Genomic DNA, 26,148 nt, shown 5'->3' with positions numbered 1-26,148 from the left:
CTGGATGCGGTCTTCTATCTTTATTATTCTGGTTTGACCAGTGCAATTCGATGTTGGTGGTTCTTTCGTTTTTAGAGCTGACCTTGTCACCATATATTTTGTCTTGCCTTCATTGATGTGCAGCCCAAGATCTCGCGCCGCCTGCTCGATCTGGATGAAGGCAGTTTGTACGTCTCAGGTCGTCCTTGCCATGCTGCCGATATCACCAGCACGACTTAAAGAGGATCGTGCCTCTCACATTTATCTCAGCATCACGGATCACTTTTTCCAGGTCCAGGTTAAAGAGGACGCATGACAAGACATCCCTTTGTTTTAGACCTTTTTTGATTTCGAATGCTTTCCAGAGTGATCCAGCTGCTTTTGTCTGGCTTCGCGCATTGGCCAGAGTCAGCCTATTCAGTTTCGTGGGGATGCCAAATTCTCTTATGGCCGTGTACAGTTTTACCCTAGCTATGCGATCATAGGCGACCTTAAATTCGATGAAAATATGGTACAAATGATGGCCACATTCCAACAGTTTTTCCATCGTTTGCCGCACAGGGATGCTGCTGATTTGCCTGGAGTTAAGTCTCTTTGGTATGGGCCAATGATGTTCTGGGCATATGGAACTATCCGGCCTAGCAAGAAAGACTCAACAACGGGATACCTTTCTCCACTGCGTGATATCTGCTCTTTTATGTATGGGACAGATTCGCTGTCCCACGCCTTAAGCATCAGTTGATGAACTGCTTGGTGTAATTGGTGCCTCCATATTTAACCGATTCGACTGTAATTCCATCGGCTCCTGTCGACTTATAATTTTGAAGCCAGAGATTTTTAAGAAGAGACTGTTCCTTCTCTACTTGGTGGTAGCATTATTAGTCTTTCGTGTTCATTTGACTGGACATCCATCCTGCCGATATCCTAGTTGTTTAGTAGTTCATCAAAATACTCAACCCATCGCTTCATTATGCCTATTCTGTCGGAAATCAGATTTCCCTCTTTGGCTCGGCAGGATGAGTGTCGAGCTTTATAATGCTTCATTGCAGTGCAGTTGCTCTTTGCACTTTTCGAATTCACACACCTATCGGTTCTCCCAGATTTTTTTTTCGTCTGCGAAATCGCTTCTCCACCCGACGGGGTCCATGATGAGTCCCCGTACGTGCCCAGGTTCTTTGAGAATGCAACGCTACTCGGTATGCAACATTCTTCCGTTCCATTGTTAGCTTACATTCACACTTAGAGCAACCGTTTAAACTTTTTTTTTTGCGACTGGGCCCAAGCACATTTGTGAGCATATTAATGATAACATTCTTCAGTTGATTGTGAAGATCATTTTTTATGGTTCAACCCCTGGATCTCTGTTGATTGCAGTTATTGTGATATCCATTTCCCCCTACCTATATTAAGGAGGGTTGCTTTGTGAATGACTTCATTGTTAACTCTCACCTGATTGTCAAAGGAGATTCTAGCCGGTGTTGTTGTTCGAGCCCGGAGCACCATGCTCACGAGATAGTGATCCGAGTCTTCATTGTTATGTTCCGACATATGTTTTGACATTCGCCAAGGCTGAAAGGTGGCGGCGTTCGATCAACACGTGGTCAATTTGATTGCAAGTGGTCCCCTCTAGACAGGAGTTTCATGTGCATGAGTAACCTCATATTTTTCATTTTGAAAGCCAATAAACCTTATAAACCCTCATCCCTTTGAAAACACAGATTTCAATTCGTTTGTGAGCAATTGATTTATACAACTGATAGTTGAAGCAAAATACTAAACAAATACTGCCTATTTTAGTTGCCTGGCATTAGGTGATAACTCGCAAATGAAATATAACTAGAAACAGATGTCCAAATTAATCAAAAGAAAAAAGACAACTGAAATTCAATAACCATAAACAAGTAAACTATAAGAAACTTCGTTTTCGAAGTTTCGAGGAAGCACAAAAGGAAACAAACAAAATTTTAAAATTCCAAATACCTTGAACGGCACACTGTAGTTTGTAGGTATACTATACCAGAGAAAGGATCAAGATTGTGCTTTTAGGACATAGTGTGATATCTCTTAAAACTATTATACACCAAATATATATAGGAGGCCATAGGACCATGTTGCCCCAAAGATGTCATTTGATCCGGCAACTGGTGGCCTGGTGGTCTAGTCAACTCCTTGCTCGATGACCTATGTTTGTCGACGAATCCACGAATAGCAAACTTTCCACTCTATACTGTTTTTAGTTTATCAATCTGAAGTTTAGGATACTAATCGAACTCACACAACATAAAATCGCCTCAATATCTCCTGTTCCCAGTTCTATTTGCATACATTTCGTTTCGCTTTATCCCGAAACAAACGTTAAAAATGCATTTGCTAATAGTCTCATCAGATCAATGACCGAGCCATGCAATGTATGGCGAAACTAACAACAAAAATTAAAGATTAATGATCATTTTGCAAAATATTTTATAATATAATAATCGTTGGCGCAACAATCAACATTGGATCAGGGCCTTCAAGTGTGTTGGAGCACTTACAGGATTACAGTATATTGTAGGAGCCAATATGGTTAGCATTGCGCTCGCCCGAGATTATTACCCAGATTTGACTCAGGTACTCATTCACAGTTGAGTCGATTGGTATCCGACGTCAAACAACGATACAAATTCCACTACCACCAGTGAGATTTGAACCGCCACCTTCCGTACGACCGCTTTGGGCTCTAACCACTTATCATTTTATAATACAATTGTAAATATTTAAATAGGTTTTCGAAAAATTGAAAAGATGGAAAAATTTTGTGATCCCTTATATTGAGAAAACTTTAGTGCTTTTGATATTATATGATGTAAGAAGGAAATTAGAAGGAGGATAACCGGGGTACTTATGCACCCGCTGCGATGCTGCAGATACTACAACAGCTACCAAAAATTTAAAAAAAAAGTATGTACCTTTAAGGAAAGATAAAGGGTTTGGCAACGCGCTTGGCAGTTTATTTTGTTATTAATTAAAATCAATTAAATATTTTTAAAAACCAATCCAGGGAGGAGCCACCTTCAATTTATTTGTTTTTTAATTTTTTTTTAATTTTAAATGTGAAGTGAATGTGAATGGTTTTATTTAGAAAAGTCTATAGTTTAGAAGAAAATGTCATGATTAGATAAATCAAATAAACAGTACGGCTAGAAGTTTCAATTAAACATAACAAACACATTATTGAATATTTTATACGACATAAAGAAACTGATCAATGCAATGCAAAGCAATAAATCAACCACTTTGTACACATACGCTTCTAATAGAGCGAGAAAAATATATATATGATATAATTTACAAACCTTTTTGAATCATCCTTTTCATCGGTATCATCATCCATTCTTTCGGCTTCAGCAACAGGCCTGTAGCAACAGGTCAAATTGTATAGGCAACAGCGTTCGACTCAGATCTATATGAATTTCCACGTTTGGTAGAAAGTTGAGCTAATGACCAGCAACAGGCAACCCCTGCCAGGAGCTGCAACGCAAGTGCACCCAATTCTATAAAGTTCTATTGATTCAAGCTCTTATGTTTTAATTAACATAAACAGAAATTGATTACTATCAATAAATTCTGCGATATGTTGGTGTTCACTCGCAAATCTCACATTTTACGTGTTCAAAAATATTAACACTAAGCAAAACTTTTCACTATAATAGGAAACGGTTCCGGAATTTACTTTCTTCACCATATTGTTTTTTAGCTATTATAAAACTTTTCAATAAAAGTCAATAATATACTTGAAAAAAAATATGTTTTTCAATTTACTAATTTAAATTCACTTTAATTATTTTTTCTAAGGATTCACTGATTGGAACGATTATATACGTGCCAACGGTCTACGGTGAACCGAACTGTAATTGTATTAAATCGATGCGAAAATTTGATTACAGTTGCGTAACGTTAAAATGCGCAAACTCCCAACTTTGTATAAGAACGGATGAAATCTAGTGTGAGTCGTCAACCCAATACCAGAAGTCCGAGTGGAAATAAACACAACCAGCAGGATACAACTATTGTACGGCCAGGAGCAGCTACTCAATGTATGTTAGATATTTGCAACTCGTAACAGGTGGGAGACGAATACGAAAAAATATATCGTAGTCATGGCAGCCGATTTCCCGACGGGTATCTTTCCGCAAATCGACGTTGAGAAGTGAATCGTCCAAATTTATCGTCAGGAGAAAGAAGAAAGGAATTGGAATATAAGCTTGCCTGATTTAAAACATTTCGTGAATATAACCATGTATGGCATCCTGGTTTGTGTTATTTATTATAATGACTGGTTGCCTACAAAAAAAATCGTGGATCTACCAATTTTTGCAGGCAGTTGATAAAATTTGAATAACTAAACTCCTAAGGACTAGATTTCTGCCAAGAATATATGAACGGCAGTTTTCCACTTCCTTTGGAGAGAGAGCCTTTGTAATGTTACTTTATTGATAGTTCAGGCTTGATAGATGGATAGATGGATAGATACCTGAGTCTTACCACTGTAACGAAAATAGGACACGTTTATTAATTCTAAAAGTTTATTTTTCACACTTTGAATATATTTTTCCATTCAATGTACAAAGAGAAAACTGGGCGTAGAGTAAAATCATCTTTAGGTATATTCCAATTTCCAGTAATTGATTTCTGTCAAATTAGATATCAATTACATACTACTAACCTGAAATGAAATCTCACCTTTCACCTACGTCCTAATGACTAATTGATCGATCGAAAAAAAAATTAACGACGAAAGATTTATCTGAGGCTTTTGTATATGGAAATCTTTGCAATGCAGGATCATAATACATTTGCAAAATTCCTAATTTTGTTTATTTCACTTCTGAAATGATGACTCTACCTATTCACCATACAGTAGAATCCGGATAGAACGACTTTGAAAGGACCGGCGAAATCTGGTCGCGCTAACCGAACGGCGCACAAAGCGACTGCATAAATCAAGCTTGCTATGGGTGTGGGAACATGGTTTCTGTTTGGGACATCCGGAATAACCAAGGGATGCAAATGTGCTGTCCTTGGGTTCAAGAGGTCTTGAGAATACTGCACTCTTCTTGTTTTTATTTGAGTCGCGACCCTAATGATTTTGCCATTCTATGTAAACACAAAACCTTATTAAAATCGGTTTACTGTCTGTCTGTCTGTCCGTCACACGCATTTTTATCAGAGACGGTTATAGCGATTGACACCAAATTTGATAGAACGGTGGGAACTGTGAACGCTCACGCATACAGTGAGTTACAATCGTTTTGCGTCGAATTTAAGAGGGTGAGTCCCCAAAGATGCAAAAGGAGGATGTAAATTTTTTTTTCAACAAATATAATCTTGTGGGGTATCAAATTAAAGGTCTCGATTGGTACTTTTCAAAGTTAGTTTTGGCATTTGTTAGAAAGGTGGGGAGTGGGGAGGGGTTGAAAGTGATCATTTCTTCAAGGGGGCCATTCTCAGAAACTACCCAACTGGAAAATCAGAAAAAAATCAGGAGGCTGCCACTATATGGTGCCTGGTCTCCGAAATGCCTTCCATACCGATATCTGTTCAAATAAAGCTAATAATAGTATATTACTATACTTTTTAGTAATTGGGTGCAAAACCCCCTTAAGTTCACCCTAGCACCACGTGCAGTAATATAGGCTATAATATAGAGCATGATCTTACCAAGTTTCGTGGAAATCGCACTATTACTAACAAAGTTATAATACATCAAAGTTGTTGCTTCTTTGCAAATTCAAGACTTTGATAAGCCTCATATAATCTTCTCCCGTTCACAAACGAGGTCGGCTCGTCGTGATCGGCTTCGCCATTTGGCTCTGTCGAATGCCTGATCTGGGTGCAATCTCGAGGCTTTTAAACCCCCAGACCAATCTTGGCAAGTGAATCCTCGTTGGCACGAATTGCGTGACCATACCACGAAGACGTCTCTCTCGCAACTTTTCCACGATCGGTGCAACCCCATAACGATCCCGGATATCCTCATTTGGATGTGATCTTCGTTTCCATTACCGCAAGACGCCGTTCATCGTCTTTTATAGTCGGCTAACACTCAGAACCATAGAGAGCGACTGGACGGACGACATTGCTGTAAATTTTAGATTTGAGACGTTCGTTCATACGTCGATCACAAAGAACACCAGTTGTGGAACGCCACTTCTTCCAGGTTGCGTTAATGCGTGAAGCGATTTCATAACGCAGTTCTCCATTGGCTGATAGCGTTGACCCGAGGTATTTAAATCGCTCAGTTCTGGGCAGATCACTGCCACTGACATTGATTTTGCCTGTTTCATGGGGATTGGTCGTCAAAAACTCAGTTTTGTTTAAATTCAATCTGAGACCGTGTTGCATGAGGCGATCATTCCACTACTGAACAAGTTGCTCGATATCATTTTTGCTATCAGATGCTAGGAAAACATCATCTGCATAAAGCAGTGTGTAGGGCGCTAGACGTTGGATATCCCGTGTGACGGTGTCCATAACAAGAACAAAGAGGAGTGGTGAGAGGGCACTTCCTTGATGAACACCAAAAGAGACACGAAGCGGTTTTGATACACCCGCCATACTTCGAACTTCACTTTTCGGATCGTGGTAGAGCAATTGAACCCAGCGCACGAGTTCTTCTGGCACGAAGTGTTGTCGTAAAGCATACCAGATGAGTTCGTGTGGTACACGGTCAAACGCTTTCTCTAGATCCAGAAAGGCAATGTAAAGAGGGCGATGCTTTTCACGGTGTTTCTCCGTGAGTAACCACGCAGCGTGTATTGCGCCAGTAGTTCAGCAGTTCTTGACAAATCCGGCTTGATCCACGGTTATTTCGCGAATACGGTTGTCAAGAATACGTTCAAAAATCTTCTTGGTACTTTCTTGCCAATCAGATGGTGTTCTTCCTTCCTGGATAACCCGGTTAAAGAATTCACTGAGCCACAGTGTTGAGTCCCAGCTCTTCGCTTTCCAGAGCTCAGATGCGATGTCGTCAGGTCCTGTTGCGTTCCCCGATTTCATTTGTTTTATTGCCTCCTCGACTTCAGTTGCGCTGACTGGTGGAACTGCTCCAAATGTCGGCAATGATTGTGGAAGTGAAGGATGAGCAAATTCTTCAGTTGAAATCTGCTCGGAGTATTCTCGCCATCTATCCGTTGCGGCTCGACGGTTGGTAAGCAAAGTACCGTTCTTGTCATTAACGCAACAGAAGTGTTCGATATCCTGTGTGCGTTAATTGCGGCTTTTAGCAAGTCGATACAGATCTCTCTCGTCATCCCGAGTGTCCAGTTTATCGTAAAGATTTTTGAAATGGTTCGCTCGGGTGACAGCGACCGCTTTCTTTGCTTCCCGGTTGGCATTCTTATAAATTTGCCAATTGGCAGGCGTTTTATCGTCGGGAAATTTGTGGTAGAGGCGTTTCTTTTCACGGACCTTCATTTCAACATCATCATTCCAAAGCCAAGTATCTCGGCTGATGTACCGCTTACCCGGCTTGGTGACCCTGAGGGTTGCAGAGGCCGCTTTGTGGATCGTGTTTTTCATTTGGTTCCATGATTCTACCACATTCGTAATGGTCGGCAATCATGTGAGTGAGACCGTTTCTTCTTTCTTCTCACCAAATCGCCACCATTTAATGCACGGGCCAGTGCGTTCCTCACGCTGTTTTATCGGTAGCTTAATTCGCAGGACGGCAATCAATGGCCGATGTTGAGGTGCGATGGTCTCATAGGGAACGACTTTGCAATCAGTGACAGTGGTAAAATGTTGGCGTCCTATGAGGATATAGTCGATTTTCATTTTACTGTTCCCACTATAAAATGTAGGAAGATGAGACAATCATTTGATGAACCATGTATTCATAAGTACAAGGCCATGTGTGTTCGCAAAATCGATTGTACGCTCGAAACCCTCATTGCGCGCTCCGAACCCCTTTCCCCCATGGCACCTGTTACCGTCTGCCTTTTCACCCACATGACCTTTAAGGTCGCCGGCAATGATTATATAATCGTCAGCAGGCACGTGACGAGTATTTTCATCGAGAAGTTGGCAAAAGGCATCTTTCTCGGCATCATGTCGACCTGTCTGTGGTGCATACGCGGTGAAGAAGTGAATAGTGCGATCAGCTGATATAATGGTGATCTTCATCAGCGGATCATCAAATCGTTCGACTTTTTTAATGGCATCATGGAAACCCTCTAAGATGGCAATGCCAACACCATATTGAATGTGTGGGTTACCAAAATAGAGAAGTTTGTAGCCACTTTTACCGCGTTCGCGTTCAATGTCGCAGCTTTTGGCACCAGACCATCGGGTTTCTTGCAGAGCGCAGATATCAATGCGCCTTTTCCAAAGGGCTCTTGCGAGTTCCTCGGTCTTTCCAGTTAGGGTACCAACATTTAGCGTGCAGACACGTATTTGTTTTGTTCGTTGTGTGCGGACTAACTTGCTTACGTTCTGACGCCGTCCATGCGTCAAGAACCCTTGCCCATTTCTCGACAGGACCGGGGCCCGTCCTGCAGCGTCGACTGAGGTGAACGCCCTAGCATTTCTCCGAGGCTTGTGACTCAATCCGATCATCATGTTTGTAACGACATTAGATGCATTTTCTTGGTCGACCTGTCGCGGGGCCTGTCACCAGGAAAGATCAGGTAGGTTTTAGCATAGTAGAATAACTCCAACTATACTCTATTTATCTCTTTCCCTGATCTCAGCATTTTATTTTTGTTTTACTGAGGATAGTACAGAGTACGTTGCCTCAAACCCTCCTCCTTTATCTGGACTTGGGACCAGCATACTATGTTAATAGCATGGCATATATTACGTGCTACGTATTAAGAAATACACAAAACCTTTCGTACCTGAAGGGTCTAGCTTCCGGTTTCCCGACTTGTTTTTATAGGTATTTCCTATGAAAATGAAACCACTATTGACACGCGTATTTATAGAAAATCTTAATGAAAATTGACCATTGCGCATACATATGTATCCGTCTTTTATAAATCAGAGAAAGAATTGTGTATTTTTTTATAAATCCATTAAGTATGTATTTATTGTCTTGAAACGTCTGTAATTTTCATTTGTTTGTAACCGATTTGTGTTCTATAGTGTCATATTTTCTAATAACATCATCATCAAAGTTAGTTTGAACAAAGATGTTGAGTGTTTCTGCAGTCTCCAGAGCTTCAGGCGCAGTGGGAGTCCAAACACTGCGCACGGTTTCGTCATTATCAACGTCACCACATATCTTGCCCGTTGGCGATAATATTTTGCTTAATATCAGTTTCTTCGTATGTGGTAACAGCGTCATCGATACACGCATATTCATCAAAGTCCTCGTATCTTATGAGTAACTGATTACCAAGAGCTAAAGGTACGTCTTCTTTGTCAAAGTCACTTGCATTTGGGGTCATATGCAGACTACCGTGTCTAGCACAAATCGGTCGCGTTGAACCATTAAAAATAGTCCTTCGCACCTGGTTCACCTCATCGATGCGTTCAGATTTTCATCTTGACGCAGATTCTTCACATATTCGATTGAAAACTAATTCTGTTCATAATGGCGGAATTCAGTCCTTAGTTGAGAGTTGGGCGGTTCGTTTCGACCGGCACTGTTGACACTAGTCACAAAGAAAAGCATATGTCTCATGTGAAAAGCACTCTCAAGCAGACCGCTTCTAAGCAAACCAGAACCCTCGGATTCTGCTTATGGAAAGGAATGTATAAGGTAATTATATTCGAGGGTAATCCTATGAGGCGGCTTTCCGATATCCTCAATTCCTCTATGTCGACGTTAATCCATTAACCGACGATAAACAGAAAAGGATACGAATAACATGGAGTTGAATCCCTCTTAGCCGTGAAGTGGTTTTGGGAGACCCACTCATCGGCCATTTTGGGGGGAGTGGATTCCATTCCATATCGTAGCCAGCAATTCATTTGTCGACTCTCCTTAATGTGCGACCTATTCATTGCCACTTCCGCCTTCCGATCACATTGCCTACAGGTGCGAGGCCTGTGTGCCGATCACGTTTTTCGTTTATGATAACATCAGGAAAGCGTACTCCGATGATGCATTGCGAAGGCCTGGAAGCTTGGAGTGACAGTGGGGGTCATTTTCCATGTGCTCCTCCTACTTAGCAGCACAGAACATTTTCAACTTGATCTTGGTGTTGAGATAATTGCATTTCCAGATTTTAGATAATGCAGCGGAAGCGTTGCGCAACATCCCGTTCGGCACCACCGTCGGCGCAAAAGTGAAGCAAGACGTTATCGAGAACACCATTAATGAAGGCGGAAAATTATGGGCTCAAAGGAAGTCGCCGACCGGCGAAGTCGATTTCGACATCCACTTCATTTGTAGGAAATATTAAAAAACCATTCAGAAGTAGCTCGTCAATTCTTCGAGCGAAAAATAAAAAGCAGGAGGGCACATTAAATGCAAAGGGCAACGGTGTGTTTAGAAGGAGTAATCAGACCAAGGATCATAGAGAACGGAGTCCTGACCCGAAGGCCCTACTTTTCAAGTAGTTTGGAGCTAAAATAGGTGCGCTGTTCGAGTTTAGTAAGGACAAGCACAGCGTGCAAGCATGGGAAGAGCCGTTAGAGTACTGGATAATAGGTTCCAGAGGAAGCAACAAGGAAAAGGCGAAACCTGTCGTTTCAGTGTTACAGGCAGTCTAATTGGCGATTCCCATGATAATCACCGGGTGATTAAGGGGAATAAAGGTAAGCTAGCAGTTCCGATGATTGAAACTCAGAGTACAGATGGTAAAAATTGAAGCGAAACCTAGGGAGGAGGAAAATGATGAGTGGTATAAGGTCAATATCAAAAAGCGCGAATTCGCCCACGAGCAATTTCTAATAAGGTCAATTTGTCGTACGTTAACACTCGAACAGTCCGCCACCAAACCAGGCAAACAGCTCAAAGAGAGGTAGAAGCTAGCGAAAATTTCAAGCTAGCTTTGCAGAGAATCTAGAGAGAACGTTTTAAGGAGCTATGCTACGATACATGGGGAACGCAAACCGAATTGTGATTATGCAACTTTGAAGTCAGTCACATCCACAGATTACGTGCCCTACCTTTCTTTTGGGTATCATCCAAGAGTTATTATCTTGGTGGAGAGGGATATGTCCTTTAAGATGGAAGCGCAGAAGTTAGTAGTTGTAGTTAGTAGTAGTATCTTTCGAGCGGATTTTAACGGAATTTGATGAAGTCGAGGAAGCAATAAAATAAATGAATCGGGGGAAGGAACGGAACTCCACGACATCGCGCATGGGCTCTGGAAAGCAAAGAACTGGGGCTTAACAGGTATAAAGGCATAATCAATTCTAATATGGAAAAGAAAGGCCGCCCAGTGGAAGGTATTGTTACGTTATTTGCTTTATTTAAACTTGTATCACTGGATTGCGTAGCACTAGACAAAGACCCGTTCTATAGCTTTAATATAAGCGTTTATTTTACACTAATTATACAACCATACTGCGCAATTAATTATAGAACAATTATTTCAATCGGTACAATTCGAAGCGGGGGGGGGGCCATCAAAAACTGCATAACTACTCACTTAATGCACATTTCGCGGTTACTCATGCGGAAACGCTGCGAAAGGCATTTTATGGCCGGTAAATCAAAAGCGCTTCATGCTTCTGTTGGTGTTCAGCAAGGAAACGTCCTCTCACCACTCCTCCTTGTTCTTGTCATAGACACTATCAAGCGCTTAGCGTCTCAAAGCAAAATTGACCTCTACGTGCGAAAATGGAGCGATCCTCTCATGCAACCTACTTTGCATTCTTTAATCTGTAGCGTAACACACCAAAAGGACATCCGCGATCGATATAAAGTTATACTGATTGTGAAAAATATACGAGAGAGACGTTTCGATGGCATAGACATGCAATTCGCAGTGACGAGAACCAACTTGCCAAAATTGGTTTGAGCAGTGAAGTCGATGGGAAACGTTCAAGACCAACCAAAACCACAATCACTTCGTACACTGATCTCGCTTCTGAACAAAGACTAACGAAGAAGAACGAGAAGATTAAGGTATCTGAATGTAATGTGTTTCCAACGATTAATATCTGAAATAATAAAAAAACTTGTTGTTCCTTTTCCGTTGATATTTACTCTTGTCCAAGTCCTTGTTAGCATTGTTGAAGGGAACAAGTGGTTCCCGAAATATCGATATTTGCCAGAATAAATATCAACACCAACGAAAAAGAGAAACCAATTTTTTTATTTTCTCAAGAGTAAGGTAATATTACAAAAGTAGTTACATCCTAGTAATTTCTGAAAATATAAGTCTTCGAGGGTATATGCTGAAAGTTCGAGCTTTCTTATTACCCGCCTTTTGGATCTTAATGTTGTTGGATCTTAAGTGGGGTAAATATTGTTAGCGGTTCTGAAAAAGTTGACTTATTCTTATTGGTAAAAATATGTGAATAACATAAGTACTGGGGAGTTCTTACAAATAACAGACAAAATGGCGGCTACCCAGTGTTTTTGCAGAGATGTTTTTTTAATCATAGCTGGCCCAATGGCCGGGCCCATAACTGCAACAATCTCAAAGATTCAGTAATGAAACGAAAACGATTAGGTATCGTAATGGTTTCAGTACTATGTACAATTTTCTCCTTAAGTTGATTTTTCTTATTAAATTTAAATAAATAAAAAAGTTCGAAAATTATTAATAAAAAATTTTCCAGGTACCATGCAAAAAGTACTATGTACTGCCGTGGAGCCAAAAGAACACAGATGTCGGTCCGGCTAACTCGAAATTGAGAGCGGCAGATCCGCTTTCGCTGCCCTGTTTCGCATCTGGAAAGACAGTTATTTCAACACCAAGGTCAAGTTGAATCTCTTCTGTGCTAGGGTTCTTTCCGTGTTGCTATATGGGAGAAGCAGTTGGAAAGTGAACTTCACTATTATCCAAAAGCTCTAAGTCTTCATCAATACCTGTCTGCGTTATATCATCGAAGTGCGCTGGCCTAGCATTATCTTAAACGAAGAACGTGGTTCGCGCAGGCCTAGCGCTGGTACGTACTGTGATCGAAAGGCGGACGTGGCAGTGGATTGGTCACACTTTAAGGAGGGGTGAGAATCGCTTTGCGAGCTACGCCATGCAATGGAATGGATCCATTCTCCCAAGATGGCCGACGAGTGTGACCCCCCAAGAGCACGTGGCGTTGAACAGTAGAGAAGGAGTGCGAGCGTCTCGGGATGACATGGAGGGTGCTGAAGAGTATTTCAGGTAAGCGTAAACGATGGCTCTTAGTGTGGCTGAGGCGCTATAACACACCAAAGAGTGAATGGGAATAATATAACTTAAAATTTGTTGTTTTTAGAAAAACCAGTTTAAAGTTTTAAGCGCGTAAATTGCACTCACATGGAGCAATGAAAGGGAGCGAGAAATTTGAGCTGTTTCAAATTTCCTTCGTGTGTGAAACTTTGGTATGTGATTCTTAAGATATTAAAGTATAGTTTAAACGCAGCAAAAATGTCAAGCTCCGGAAAGTTGTATCGCGGCTTTTTCCCTTAAGCTTTCGGATTATTATTAGATTTTGACCTGTACATGTGTGTGTGGAGGAGGAGAAGCCTTTTATAGTCTCTGAGAGCTCAGAGCGTGTTGGCTCATCGTACTCGACTAAAACGTCTAAGGGAGTATCCCAAATTCGATTATGTATTGCACGATTTCCGTTAATGGATGTGATGCTATCCGTCGCAACTGGAGCGCATCAGCACCAAAGATCTGATGTCTGATGCGACCATAGGTGAGGCATTCACACAGAAAATGGCCCGTGGATTCTTATTACAATAGGGGCATATATTATCTTGTACAATTTCTATTCTGAAGATATTCCCAGCAAGTGAATGATGGCCTGTCAGAATGCCCACAATATTTCTACAAGTCTTCCTGCTTTACTAAAGGATAAACTGTGGAGGATGCCTGTAAGGCTCTGATAGGAAAAGTTTGCTATGTCTAGCGAAGTTTCAGCTCTGCTGTTGCTCTGGGCCGATGTTACTGATACTTTAATTGCTGGTTCCGGTCCCGGCATAGGGAAATTGAACCAACTTTTGTCAAGTCATCCAAGATTTCATTTCATGAGACTATGCTAGTACTATACTACTTTTATCACCATCATCAACGGCGCAACAACCGGTATCCAGTCTAAGAATGCCTTAAGAAGGAACTCTAGACATCCCGGTTTTGCGCCGAGTACTACTAGGTGGTCAAAGGGTAGTATAGGTCCCAGGGCGAAACGTGAATTGGTACCCACGATGGAGCCTAATACCTGGGAAATGCCTGCTGAACCAACACCATTAGCTCTACTACCAAACCCTATCTCCACCTCCACGTGGTGACCGGGGGGGGGGAGCTCTTTCGTAACGAAAAGCTGCAGACGAAGAAGGATGAAGGCGAGTCTCCCGCGCCTAAAAACGGGACAAACTGTACCAATTGGTCCTCCAGGTTGGGGATTGGGTAGGGCTGACAACCCTACACGGAAAACCGATGTTACGGAGCCACGAAAGGAGCCTCGGACAGGATGGACTTTACAACGACGAACCCGGCAACGACAACGGATTAACGATTTGTGCATTTTCTCACGGAACGTGCGATTCCTGTACTACTTTTAAGAATTGAAATATATTTGAAGCTATACACTCAAATAATGAACACTTATTCCAACCAAATAAAAATGGATACATTTTGTTGGTCGGTCTGTCGTGGTACCTCTCACAAGAGAGAGAGAAATAACTCCATATATGCTTTATTTATCTCTTTTCTTGATATCAGCATTTTATTTTCGTTTTACTGAGAATAGTACAAATTACAGATACGTTGAACGCACGCAACGCAACCTATAAAGAGTTCGAGACCACTTGATTCTGCTACCAGATCCCATAGTTCTTGCGTCGGTAGAGGACATAAAGGATCATAGAGCAAATAAGCCGAGAAGCTTTTCCTCTCGCTTTTAATCAGATATTTTAAGATGACCTAACTAATTGAGTCCTGGGGACGGAACTTTCTCAGGACACAAGCTCTCGGTTTTATTGATGAATGATTTTGGCTCATTTCATCCTTTGCTCTGGAAGGAGGATTAATTCGTTTGGACACTTTTTTCTATGCGTTTCGTTTATACTTTTGGGATCGAAGAGGCACTCGATCACTTGGCAAAATTATATTATAGGGCGCTTAGCTCAAAATTGAAGATATCCACAATTTTGGAAGCGTACCATGGAAGGAAAAATATAGATGCATAAGTGGCTTATCTTCGCTGTCGCGCTTCACAAATTCCTGCAATAGCCTCTTTGGATAACTAACACGTCGAGTCTGACTTAAATTCAACAAACTGCTCATAAATTATTCTAATTTACGGCGATGGATTAGGACTTGGCACTTAATTTCAAAAATAGCTCTACTAATTTTTCAAAGCCACCACTAACATTTATGATCAGAATTTCAATTATTATCTGTTCCACATTTTCCTCCAATTTAAATTCACCCATCTTTACCGTCTGCTTCTAAATACGCTGTCATTGTCAAGTAAGCCTATAGTGTCGACTCGTTAGTGGCTAAGTATGTAAATAATCCATCCCTGAACTTGACAATACATACATAAGTAACGATGCAAAACTTTCAGTTATGAAATTCCACATTGCCGTGGCATTGCTATCATAATCGTAACTTGTTACCTGCCACATGATTGCAAAATTGCATAACACCCCCGCCTGCATTGCCTCCATTGATGTGATGCGATACAGACATTGCCATGTATTGTAGGGTCGCGAGTAAATATATACAAGACACTACCAATATCGTATTAGGTTCACGGAAATCTGCATATTCAGTTGCAATCATGATATGCAGATTTATTCGGTATCGAATGTTTCTGGCTGAAAACGAAATGATTGCAGGCAGATAAAAGTGGTACGCAATAATCCTTTCTTTACTAAAAAAAATGAAATAAAAAATAATAGGAGGAACTCCTAGCAATATCCAAAGTTGGCTACTTCCAGTTTCGAGTAAACGTGTGAACTTTTTCACTACATTCTAAAGAACAGCTCAACAAACACGATCACAAGCGAGAAAAGTTAACGACTTTAACGTTTACCTGTCGTAGGAATCAATACGCGAGTACACACATGAATTACTTAATGATTTCCGCATATTACACAATTTAATGTCTTCTAGTTGTCTCACTTCTGTTGCATCTTTAAAATGGCACTATTTTCCTGCAGTTAATCACTGTATGATTCCTAACTCCCTTTTTTTCGCAGTAGAATTTTCTACTCTGAAAATCACCATTCCATCACTTCACAACACTTTCTTCTCTAATCCCGGAAGGAAGAATTTTCCAAGGAAAAATAATCCAGGAAAATGTCGCGGGAGATTCCTACGTCGCCATATCTGGCACATAGGGTCACATCGCAAAACGTCTGATTGGATAATTTTCAAACCATTTTACGTTAATTCCAGTAATACAAAACCGAAAAAGATAAAAAATGCTTTTAACTTCACAACTTTCAATAAGATTCGCCTACGCGAAAATTCCACTGAATCGATTAAATCCGAACCTTTTATAAGGAAACACCGCAAACAATTACTTGAATATAAAAACTCACAAGAAAATCGGAAAATGAGGCATACGTTTACTGATATTTCTACGGACGACCCGTTCCTACACACGCGATCTGTAAGTACAAACTAAATAACAAGAGAAGTGTTGTAAGTGCCGGAAAATGCATTCAACTAATATGGCTGCAATGCATTAGATAAAAGCTTAGAAAAAAGAAAAACTACATCGATGCACTTCAGTAACCCACAGACCCACAGAGAGCTTATGCCGTTTATAATTCAATACAAAGATAACGGAGTAGACAGTAACTCATATTGAAAATCTAACGCAAATGCATTCTGTTTATACTGAAGTAGTTACAGATTAGTAACAAATAAGCACATACTAGTGTTGTAATTTATATATAAGATGAAAATTGGAGAAAAATCGCAAGCATTTCACAAAATTGCAGAAAATGCATTACAATAAAATAAAATAATAAACATTAAAGATAACCAGCGCGCTAGCCATTTACTCCACGTCAAAAGCAATTTTCAGATATTTGGTTTCTGCATCATTCATGAAGTAACGTCGTAACGAACCAGAAACTATGACTTTTATGAGAAAAGCTACTAGCTTCTTAGATAATCAAATACTCCCAATTATGAGTATCTAAATAGCACAAATGGCTTCCACATAATTATGGAATTAACAAAGACTCATATAACTGGAGAGAGAGAGGCGGTACAAGAACACTTATACTACCAACACCATACGTTTCATGCGGAAATCCACCAATTCCATTACCCTTCCATCTCACCCAGGGTCTGCCTCGTCTTTTTTTCTACCATAGATATTGCCCTTATAGACTTTCCGGACTAGACCATCCTCATCCATACGGATCTAGAGAGAAGGATTTTATACACGACCAGATGGTCGTGCTATCGCTCATAGATTTTGTCGTTATGTAGGCTACGGAACCGTCGATCCTCACGTAGGAGGCCAAAAATTCTTCGCAGGATTCTTTTCTCGAATACAGCCAATAATACGCAATTTTTTTTACTAAGAACCCGGTTGCGAGAGATATAATACCCTTATAATACCCTTATGTGTCCTTACTGGTAAGATCAAAGTCTTTTAAAGTAAGAGCTTTGACCATATGGTGGGACGTTTTGAGCGAAATAGTTTTTGTAAGCTGAAACAGGCTCTGTTGCCAGACAACAAACGTGCGCAGATTTCATCGTCACAGCTGTTATCGATTGTGATATTCGACCCTAGATAGGAGAAGTTATCAACGGTCTCAAAATTGTAGTCTCCTATCTTTTTTTCTTCTCATTTGACCAGTACGATTTGATGTCAGCTGTTTGGTTTTTGGTGCTGACGTTGCCTCCATATATTTCGCCTTGTCTTCATTGATGTAGAGCCCAAGATCTTGCGCCGCCTGCTCCATCTAGATCAGCATCATGGGTCACTTTTCCAGGGCCAGGTTGTCTTAGATCGTTTTTATGTCGAATGGTCTCGAGAGTGATCCTGTTGCTTTTATCTGGCCCTGCACATTGGTCAGTGTGAGCCTAATCAGCCTTATCAGTTTCATCGGGATACCGAATTCTCTCATAGGCGTGTATAGTTTTACCCTGGCTGGAAGATGAAAACACGGTGAAAATGACGGCCATATTCAAACAGTTTTTTCATTGCTTACCGGAGAGAGAAAATCTGATCTATAGCTGGTTTGCTGGAGTGGAGCCTCTTCAGTATGGATCGATGATGTCCTGAGATTATGGGCCTACCCGGGCTAGCAACATAGCGAATAATATCCTACAGATGGTACTCAGCAACGTTGTGGCGGTACAAGCAATTTGCTTGTCGGACCCACACAAGTGTGAATCATGGCGACCATGATATCGAAAAACAATTTTTGACTGCGTAAATTGTTGTCGGTGTCAGTTTCAAACAGAACGAGCCCGAGGAGAAAAGGACTCCTCTCTCCTAATTGTTGATTTAACAATATGCTAATTTTGATTTAATTTAATAATAAAGTTAAATTTAAATATTATAATATAAGTAATATATAATTGCTCCACTGCGTGATACCTCCTTTTTATGTATAGAACAGATAATGCCTCGTTGCTAGTCGTGAGTGTCCCACATCTTGACTATCAGTTGATGAACCACTTGATGTTGTTTTTTGCTGTAATTCTGTCGGCTCCTGGTGACTTATGGTTGTTAAACTGGTGGATTGCACAGGCTGTTTTTTCTATTCTTGATGGTCACAGTATTTGTCCGTCATCTTCAGTTGGCGGGACCTCCAACTCGGCGATGTTTTGGTTGTTGAGCAGCTCATCAAAATACTCAACCCATCGCTCCAATATGCCCATTCTATTCAAAATCAGATTCCCCTCTTTGTCTCCGCAGGATGAGCATCGAGGTGTACAAGGCTTCGTCTTGTTGACTTGTTGGTAAAACTTGTGCGCCTGATGCGGTTGTTCCCTATACTTTTCGAGTTCACAAACCTGCTGGTTCTCCCAGGATTCCTTTTTCGTTCGTGAAGTCGCTTCTCCGTTCGAAATTCTTGGTAGGTTTCTCCGCGTGCCCGCGTTCTTTGAGAATGCAACATTACTCAGTATCCAGCATTCTTCCATTCCGCTGCTAGCTTGTATTTATCGTCAAACCAGCCGTTCCGACTTTTCTTGCGACTGCGGCCGTATCAATGATAACGCTCTTCAGGTGCTTGTGAAGATCATTTGTCCATTTCTCCCTTATAGATGTTACGGAGGGCTTCGTTTCGGATGGCTTCAATATTCGCTCTCACCTGATTGTAGAGGGTGTTGCCATTCTAGCTCGGAGCACAAAGCCAACGAGATAGTGATCCGCGTCTATATGGGGCCCCCTATGCGTTCTGACATTTGTCGAGGCTGAGAGGTGGCAGCGTTCAATCAACCCGTGGTCAATTTGGTTGAAAGTGGCCCCGTCCCCCGTCGAAAGCCCCACGTATGTAGTAGACCGCTTTCCGCGCAAATCAGGTATTTCCAACTACCATTTCGTGTGACTCTGTTAATTGAACAATCCGCAGTCCTTTATCGTTTGTATTTTGATGTAAGCTGTGGGAACCAACGTACTGCTTGAATACGGGCTCCGTCCCTACTTGGCTGTTAAAATCCTCAAGCATGATTTTGATATCACACATGGGACAGGCTTCGAGGGTTCGTTCTACTGCCTCATTGAAAGTGTCCTTCTCCGACTCTGAAATCTCCTCTGTAGGGGCGTTTCCTCTGATACAAAACCTTAAAAAGCCCGCTGGACCCACAGAATCATATGGCGAATATTCCAGAGGACGCAGAACACGTGTTGTTTCCCGAGATTCGCAACCCAGAGAGAGTGGAAGGAGAAGGAGATGCTTTTAGTGGATAAGACTCCCACTTGATCGTGTGGCAAGAGCCAGCGGTAGCTTTAGAAGCTTTTCACCTTCATCGACAAAAAAAAAGACAGACAGACATTGATCCGATTTTAATAAAGTATTTTTTTATAAACAAAACCTTAAAAAGGCCCATTAGATAAGGTCTCTTATTGAAAAACACCACCTCGGTTTTTTTTTAATGTCACTGTATGCCATCTGAAGGAGGATATCATTTAAATCGATAAAATTATAACTTCCAACCGAATGCGAAAAAAGTTCTTTTATTTATTTTTGATCGTTCTTCTTTATCAGATAATAGAAATCATCAACCTTTGACTAACTTTTCGGGGAAATGTATTATTACTTGTTGCATCTTTTCCCAAGGAATATTGAGGTGAAGCGAATGACTGCTATAAATAGTATTTACTGCTGCTCAGGCTAGGGGCCGATCACGGATATTTATTCCACATTTCAATCCTCCCCGTTAGCAAATCAGCACTGTTCTCAGTTTTAAATTCATGAGTTCTTAATTACACGCAATCCAATTTCAGGAAAACATTGAATAAACAAGTCTTACGTTGCATTTCGTCCAAAAACATAATCTCGAAGTCATATGCAAGTTGAGAAGGCCAGCATCCATGACTATATGTGGTGAAAAAAAAATTTGCACACCCCTTTTGCATATATGGAGGCCTCCCTTTAAGCTCGACCTAGAATAATGTAATTTGCTGTATGCGTGTTCCCAGTTTTCCAGCGAATCATGTCAATAGCTACAACGGTTTCCGAGCAAAATGCGTGTGATAGACAGGCAGACAGAGGGGCAGATAGACAGACAGTAAACCAATTTTAATAAGGTTTTGTTTTGTAGAATCCAGAGGACATAATTTATATATAAAACTTCATACAAAGAAAAAACACAAAGAATATTGCCTTTCTCATTAGCATGGCTCAAAATCAGTCTAATAAGGCCTATAGACACTTTACATCTTTGACCTTTGTTACTAGATGAAAGAAGTGGATAGTCCTCACTGAAAAATTACACCATAGTTAACTCAAAAAATCAAGTTAGGATATCGGAAGCTGGGCCCTTTGGGTATAAAGATTTCGTGTTTATCTTCCGTAAGAAACTCTCTATGCACGATTTTCCATTCGTGCATAGCTAAGAATACAAAATATTGCGCCATATTTTTTCCAAACTCCAATATACACATGTGTACATACATATCAACGACATAAGTACTGTGTTCATCTTAAATAAGCAAACATTGTCTATTACTGCATCAATAAATTGATCTAACACATCTTCACGCATTTCCAATTCGTGCTCAAAAGCAAGTGCGTAAATTAATATCTATTGCATTGGGTACAACCCGCAAGCTGTCTACTTCGAGTAATTGACACTGATGTGCAAATAATTAAAAGAAGCAAGATGACGTCATACACGCCTTAGAGGCAATAAATTTATCTGAACTGCGAACTTTCGACTTTCTATAAATTTGCTAATAATAGTTGGAAAGCCTTCAAATCCTTTCAGAATTATGTCCTATATTATCGCCTAATGATACCACATTTTGTACTTCTGAGATGAATTTAAGGGCGTTTTCCGGTAAATTTCTAAGCGGAATGTATTTTGAGGCCTAGATTTAATATAGACGGGTCACTGTGATTTTTTTTTTCAGATTTTTTGGTTGGATAAGTTCTGAGAACGAAACTTGTTTCACTTTTTGGCGCCAGTCGCTGCATGAAGAGGACACACAGACCGCATATTCCCGCCAAATTTCATGATAATCGCTTCAGCCGTTTCCGAGTAAATCTGGTGTGACAGACAAACAGACAGCCGGCTGTTAAGACTTGACTAGAGAGTGCTGGACTGACACTCGCGGGGGATCCTCATCACCAAGCGCCGCAAGAGAAATTGCGCTATTTTTAAATGAAAATAATTTAAAAATTAATTAAAAATGGGTAACATAGTGTAGTTAATTAAAAAAACCACACTTTCACTTTCACGTATGTATTCGGAGCATCGCCGTGGACGAAGACCGATCTGGAAAGTGTCCAGTAGCGAATAAGGAGGGCAGATTTCGGGATCACTCCACTTAACTTGAGGGATCAATCTTTCATCTTTGGGGTGAAGTCAGATCAAGACCGGATCGATGAATGGAAATCGAAGGCAATTCATGGCATACACGTACGAGGCCCGTTGGAGAGCTGGACTCGGCCCAGTTGGTCGAAGGAAAGTAACCAGGGCAGTTGAATAATAACAAGAATTATACGAACTTAAAACTTATTTCTAAAAGTCGCAAATCGATAAAAAAAATGACTGCTTCTTGATTATTACCCTGATTTAACATATCAAACAAAAAAGAGTTTTTCCATATATTTACTATGAAAGGATTCATACCATCTAACAGAGAAGGCGAAAGAGTGGACCACACTGTAGTGGATTTTAAATTTGAGACATTGATTTAGTTGTTGATCGTCAAGAACGCCGTTATTGCGTGCAACAGTTTTAGAGCACATTTCATAAGATATTTAAATCATCCAGTTCCAGGCAGGTCTGCCCCATTAACGTTGATATTGTGTTCCATTAGGGCTGGTTATTGAAACATTGTCTGCATTTTAGCAGTGTGTATGCTGCTGTACGTTAGATGTCTCAAGTGACAATGCCGATGTCAAGAACAAACAGAAGTGACGAGAGTTCGCTTCCTTGATGAACACTAATAAAGACATGAAATGGGTTTGATATACCTGTTATACTTCAAACTTTAGGGCAATTTAACACAGCGCACCAGTTCCTTTGGCACTAGCTGTTGTCACAATATATACCTAATGAGTATTTGTGGTACCCAGTCAAACGAAATTTCTGAATCCACGAATGTGATGTAGAGCAGATGATGCACCCCATTTCAAGCATTTCTACGGTACTATTTCTTGTGGTTTATTCGTTGAAATATTCCAGATGCGCTCATCAGCAATATTGCCTAGAAAAATTCTAAAACCTTCTCGATTATATTTCGCACAGCGAAATTAGCTAACTTTTGTCTAAGTAGGACGAATCCCATCCAGGATAGATTCGACAGCCCGTCCTATAGTTAGGGTATCAAGGTGTTATAATTCTTCCTGCTTTTAACACCCCAGTAATGTTATCTATACTCAGGGCTTTGTCATATCTAAGAATTTTCAGTGCGCCTTTTAATGTTTCATCATAGATGGTCACGACATCGGAGTGATATCTACCAGCAGACCATAGCTGCTTAAGACATGATTAGGAAGGATGACAGCGTAAAAAGGGCAATTTAACAGATAACCTGCACCGATTGTGAAAAATCATATATAGGGCAAGCTAGAAGATTTATAGCAACGGGGATCAACGAACATATAAGACCAGCACATGCCCTCAAATCATTGCTAGCCAGATAGATCATCGAGGAAAAACGGAGACAACCTAAGGGTAATTAAAAAAGTTTATGATTCCCGTGAATTGGACGCATTAGAAACTTTCATCATCCATAACATACGGGAGGAAAAGCGAATTGGCAGTGATTTAGGAAACGGTTACAGTTGACTTTTTGGGTTAATTAGGTAAGTAATTAAATTAATTAGCAATTAAGGTCTGGATTTAGGTATTTAAAGGTAAGCTGGACCATAAGCAGTTCAGAAAAAACTCACTATATGAGGAATAAAAACTCTTTATTCGCCATTTAAAAATAAAATTTGTTTTTTTTTTGGACGTTATAAAATAAGCCGAACAAACGACACCCATATCCAAGGAAACCCAATTGTCTATTCAGCAGGCAAATAAGTGACATTGGCAGCGCTCACATCACAAGCAGTAGCACACGAGGTTCCTACAATTAAACCTGAACTTTTTTGTTGAGGATGCTGGGGGTCTTGAGTCCGCACCCACTTGGAGACGGATCTGAGCACTTGGAAATTAACTTACTTCCTCTTTTGTAGTACACGGACTCCTCTTTTTTGGGTTTTCCAAAAAAAAAAGTTGACTGACGGTTTCATCCAGGGCAGAGGACCGGATGTAACGACAGATGGTAATCGCTCCATTTTTATACAGTCAAGTCAAGTCAAATCCGTCATCAGTTCAGACTTAAACCTGAAGTGAAATTTTTGTTGAGGATGCTGGGAGTGCTGAGTCCGCACCCACTTTCGGACACGCTGCTGCTAGGGCAGAGGTGAGGCAGCATCTGATGAGTTGCTTCTGCCCTGGACGAAACCGTCAGTCATCTTTTTTAAGCTCTCCCGGGCGGTATTAGAAAATAAAATCGACGTTGGTATTGCCTGCGAGCAGTACAAAAATCTAGACAGAGGAGTCTGGGTTGCGGATAAGAACGGAGATATGGACATGCCGAAGAAACCATGAAGCCCCTTGAGAGTGGCTTCACTAGAGCAAAATTAAGTGGAATTTCCATTCAAAGTTGCTGTGCGGCACAGGCCTTACGAGAGAGGAGTTCCAATCTATGGTGGAGAAGCTAATAATCAATGCAAGCGTCTATAGTCCTAAAATAATAGCTGGCGATTTCAACACTTTTCGAGGGGAAAAAAGGGGTCCATGATAGATGTCACATTTGTCAGTGATATTTTAGTGAAGAATCTCCAGTGGTACGTCAATAAAGAATATGCACATAACGACCAGCAGGCCTTCATTTTTAAAATCATATATTATATTATAGTAAAATGAACTGGTCCTGGATGGCAGCGGAAAAGTGGGCAGCCAATAAGTTTGACAAAGAAATTTAAGAGACCCAAGCAGTTCTGTAGCAAAATATAGCGCTCCAAGGAAACGCAGAAGTTAAAGCTTTACAGATTGGCGAAAAGTTACGGCGAGCATGTGGCACGTACATGCCAAGGCGGATAGTATCGCAGAAGGCAGTTCCGAACTTTTGGTAAACTCTGAAATCGGAAAATTCCGCCAGGTTTGCCTCAAGGCCCAAAAGCGCAGTCAGGGAAACAAAAACCGGTCTGGATACGAGCAGTTACATGAAGAATATAAAGGAGTTCGGAAGAAACTATATGCAGTTATAATAGAAAGTAAGAATGAACAGTTTAAGCGACTTCCCAAGAAACTGACACGGACCCCTGGGGTGGTACCTACAAAACAATGATGTCAAAAATTAAAAAGCAATCGCTCTCCAACAATTTCTTACTCTAATCTGCTTATGGAAATAGTAACGCAAATTTCCAGACTGTCGAGATGGACACCACCCAAGATACCATGCTAAGTAAAGAAGAGGTCCTAGTCCTAAAATAGTTGGAAATAAAGTGCCTGGAGTGGATAGAATCCTCAAACAAAGCTGTCATGGCTGCGATGAAAATAGCGCGAAACATGTTCACGGAGGCATTTACCACATGTCTCTCAGAAGGAATATTTCCTACACCATGGAGGAAGCAGAAACTAATGCTGGTCCCTTAGCCAAACAAACTTTTGGATGAAGCTTAGTCCTACATTCCGATACGTCTTCTGAATAACATCGGCAAATTTTTCGAATAAATAATCTATAGCAGATTACTTGCAATTGCAGAAAAGGAAATCGGTAACTTTGAGTTCGTTTTTCGAAAGGGAAGATTTACGACGAATGCGCTTAGTCTGGTGACTAGCACAGCTAAGGCCGCACTTCATGAGAATAAATGCTGTACAGTGATCACACTCGATGCGGAAAATGCCTTCAATTCCACTAGACGGAGCAAAATATTTACGTTCCTAATCAACTTAGGCAGCTCGAAGTACCTGGTGCGTATCGTTGCCGACTTCCTAATCAGCAAGCTTCTGTGCTGCGAATCACATGAAGGAATGAAATTATATCAAGTGACATGTTGTGTTTCATAGGGGCCCGTGCTAGGCCCAATCTTGTGGTTTATTATATATAACGGAGTACCGACGCTAAACTTCTCTACTGGTGTGGCTTCCATTGGTGCGACGGTTGTTGCACGTATCCTCGTAGAAATCGAGCTTTATGGGAATAAAGTAGTCTATGTAATTTAGTCCTGGTAAGACTGGAGTATTATTTATTACCAAGCGCGAAAAGTACACGTCTATGAAGATCAAAGTTAGAACACAAACAATTCATTCCAAACTTGCGCTCAAGTTCCTTGACGTAATGATTGACAAAAGGCGAAACTTTAAATCACACGTGGAGTGTTCAGTAACCAGGCCATATAACATCGGAATACCCATTGGAAGAATGTCACCA

The 26,148-nt window shown here is 40.8% G+C and overlaps 1 protein-coding gene across 5 annotated transcripts in view; it reads right to left on the bottom strand.

Moving 5' to 3' along the window:
• The window catches only part of LOC119649449 (circadian locomoter output cycles protein kaput), a 33,820-nt gene extending 17,148 nt beyond the window's left edge, over window positions 1-16,672 (bottom strand). Inside the window, exons 1-2 of one of the 5 annotated variants that reach the window (XM_038051600.1) lie at window positions 16,108-16,672; window positions 3,315-4,144 (exon numbers count right to left, since the gene is read on the bottom strand). In XM_038051600.1, coding sequence (XP_037907528.1) covers window positions 3,315-3,352 — 38 coding nt within the window. In that variant the 5' untranslated portion in view covers window positions 3,353-4,144; window positions 16,108-16,672. The remainder of the gene's footprint in view (window positions 1-3,314; window positions 4,145-16,107) is intronic. The other 4 variants (XM_038051599.1, XM_038051602.1, XM_038051601.1 and 1 more) reach the window with 4 other exon arrangements.
• Between the last annotated feature and the right edge of the window lie 9,476 nt (window positions 16,673-26,148).

Source organism: Hermetia illucens, chromosome 2, assembly GCF_905115235.1.
Source record: "Hermetia illucens chromosome 2, iHerIll2.2.curated.20191125, whole genome shotgun sequence".
In the NCBI taxonomy this organism is placed as follows: Eukaryota; Metazoa; Arthropoda; class Insecta; order Diptera; family Stratiomyidae; genus Hermetia; species Hermetia illucens.
The sequence above is the reverse complement of the archived record's forward strand: the minus strand, read 5'-3'. Positions and strand labels throughout refer to the sequence as shown.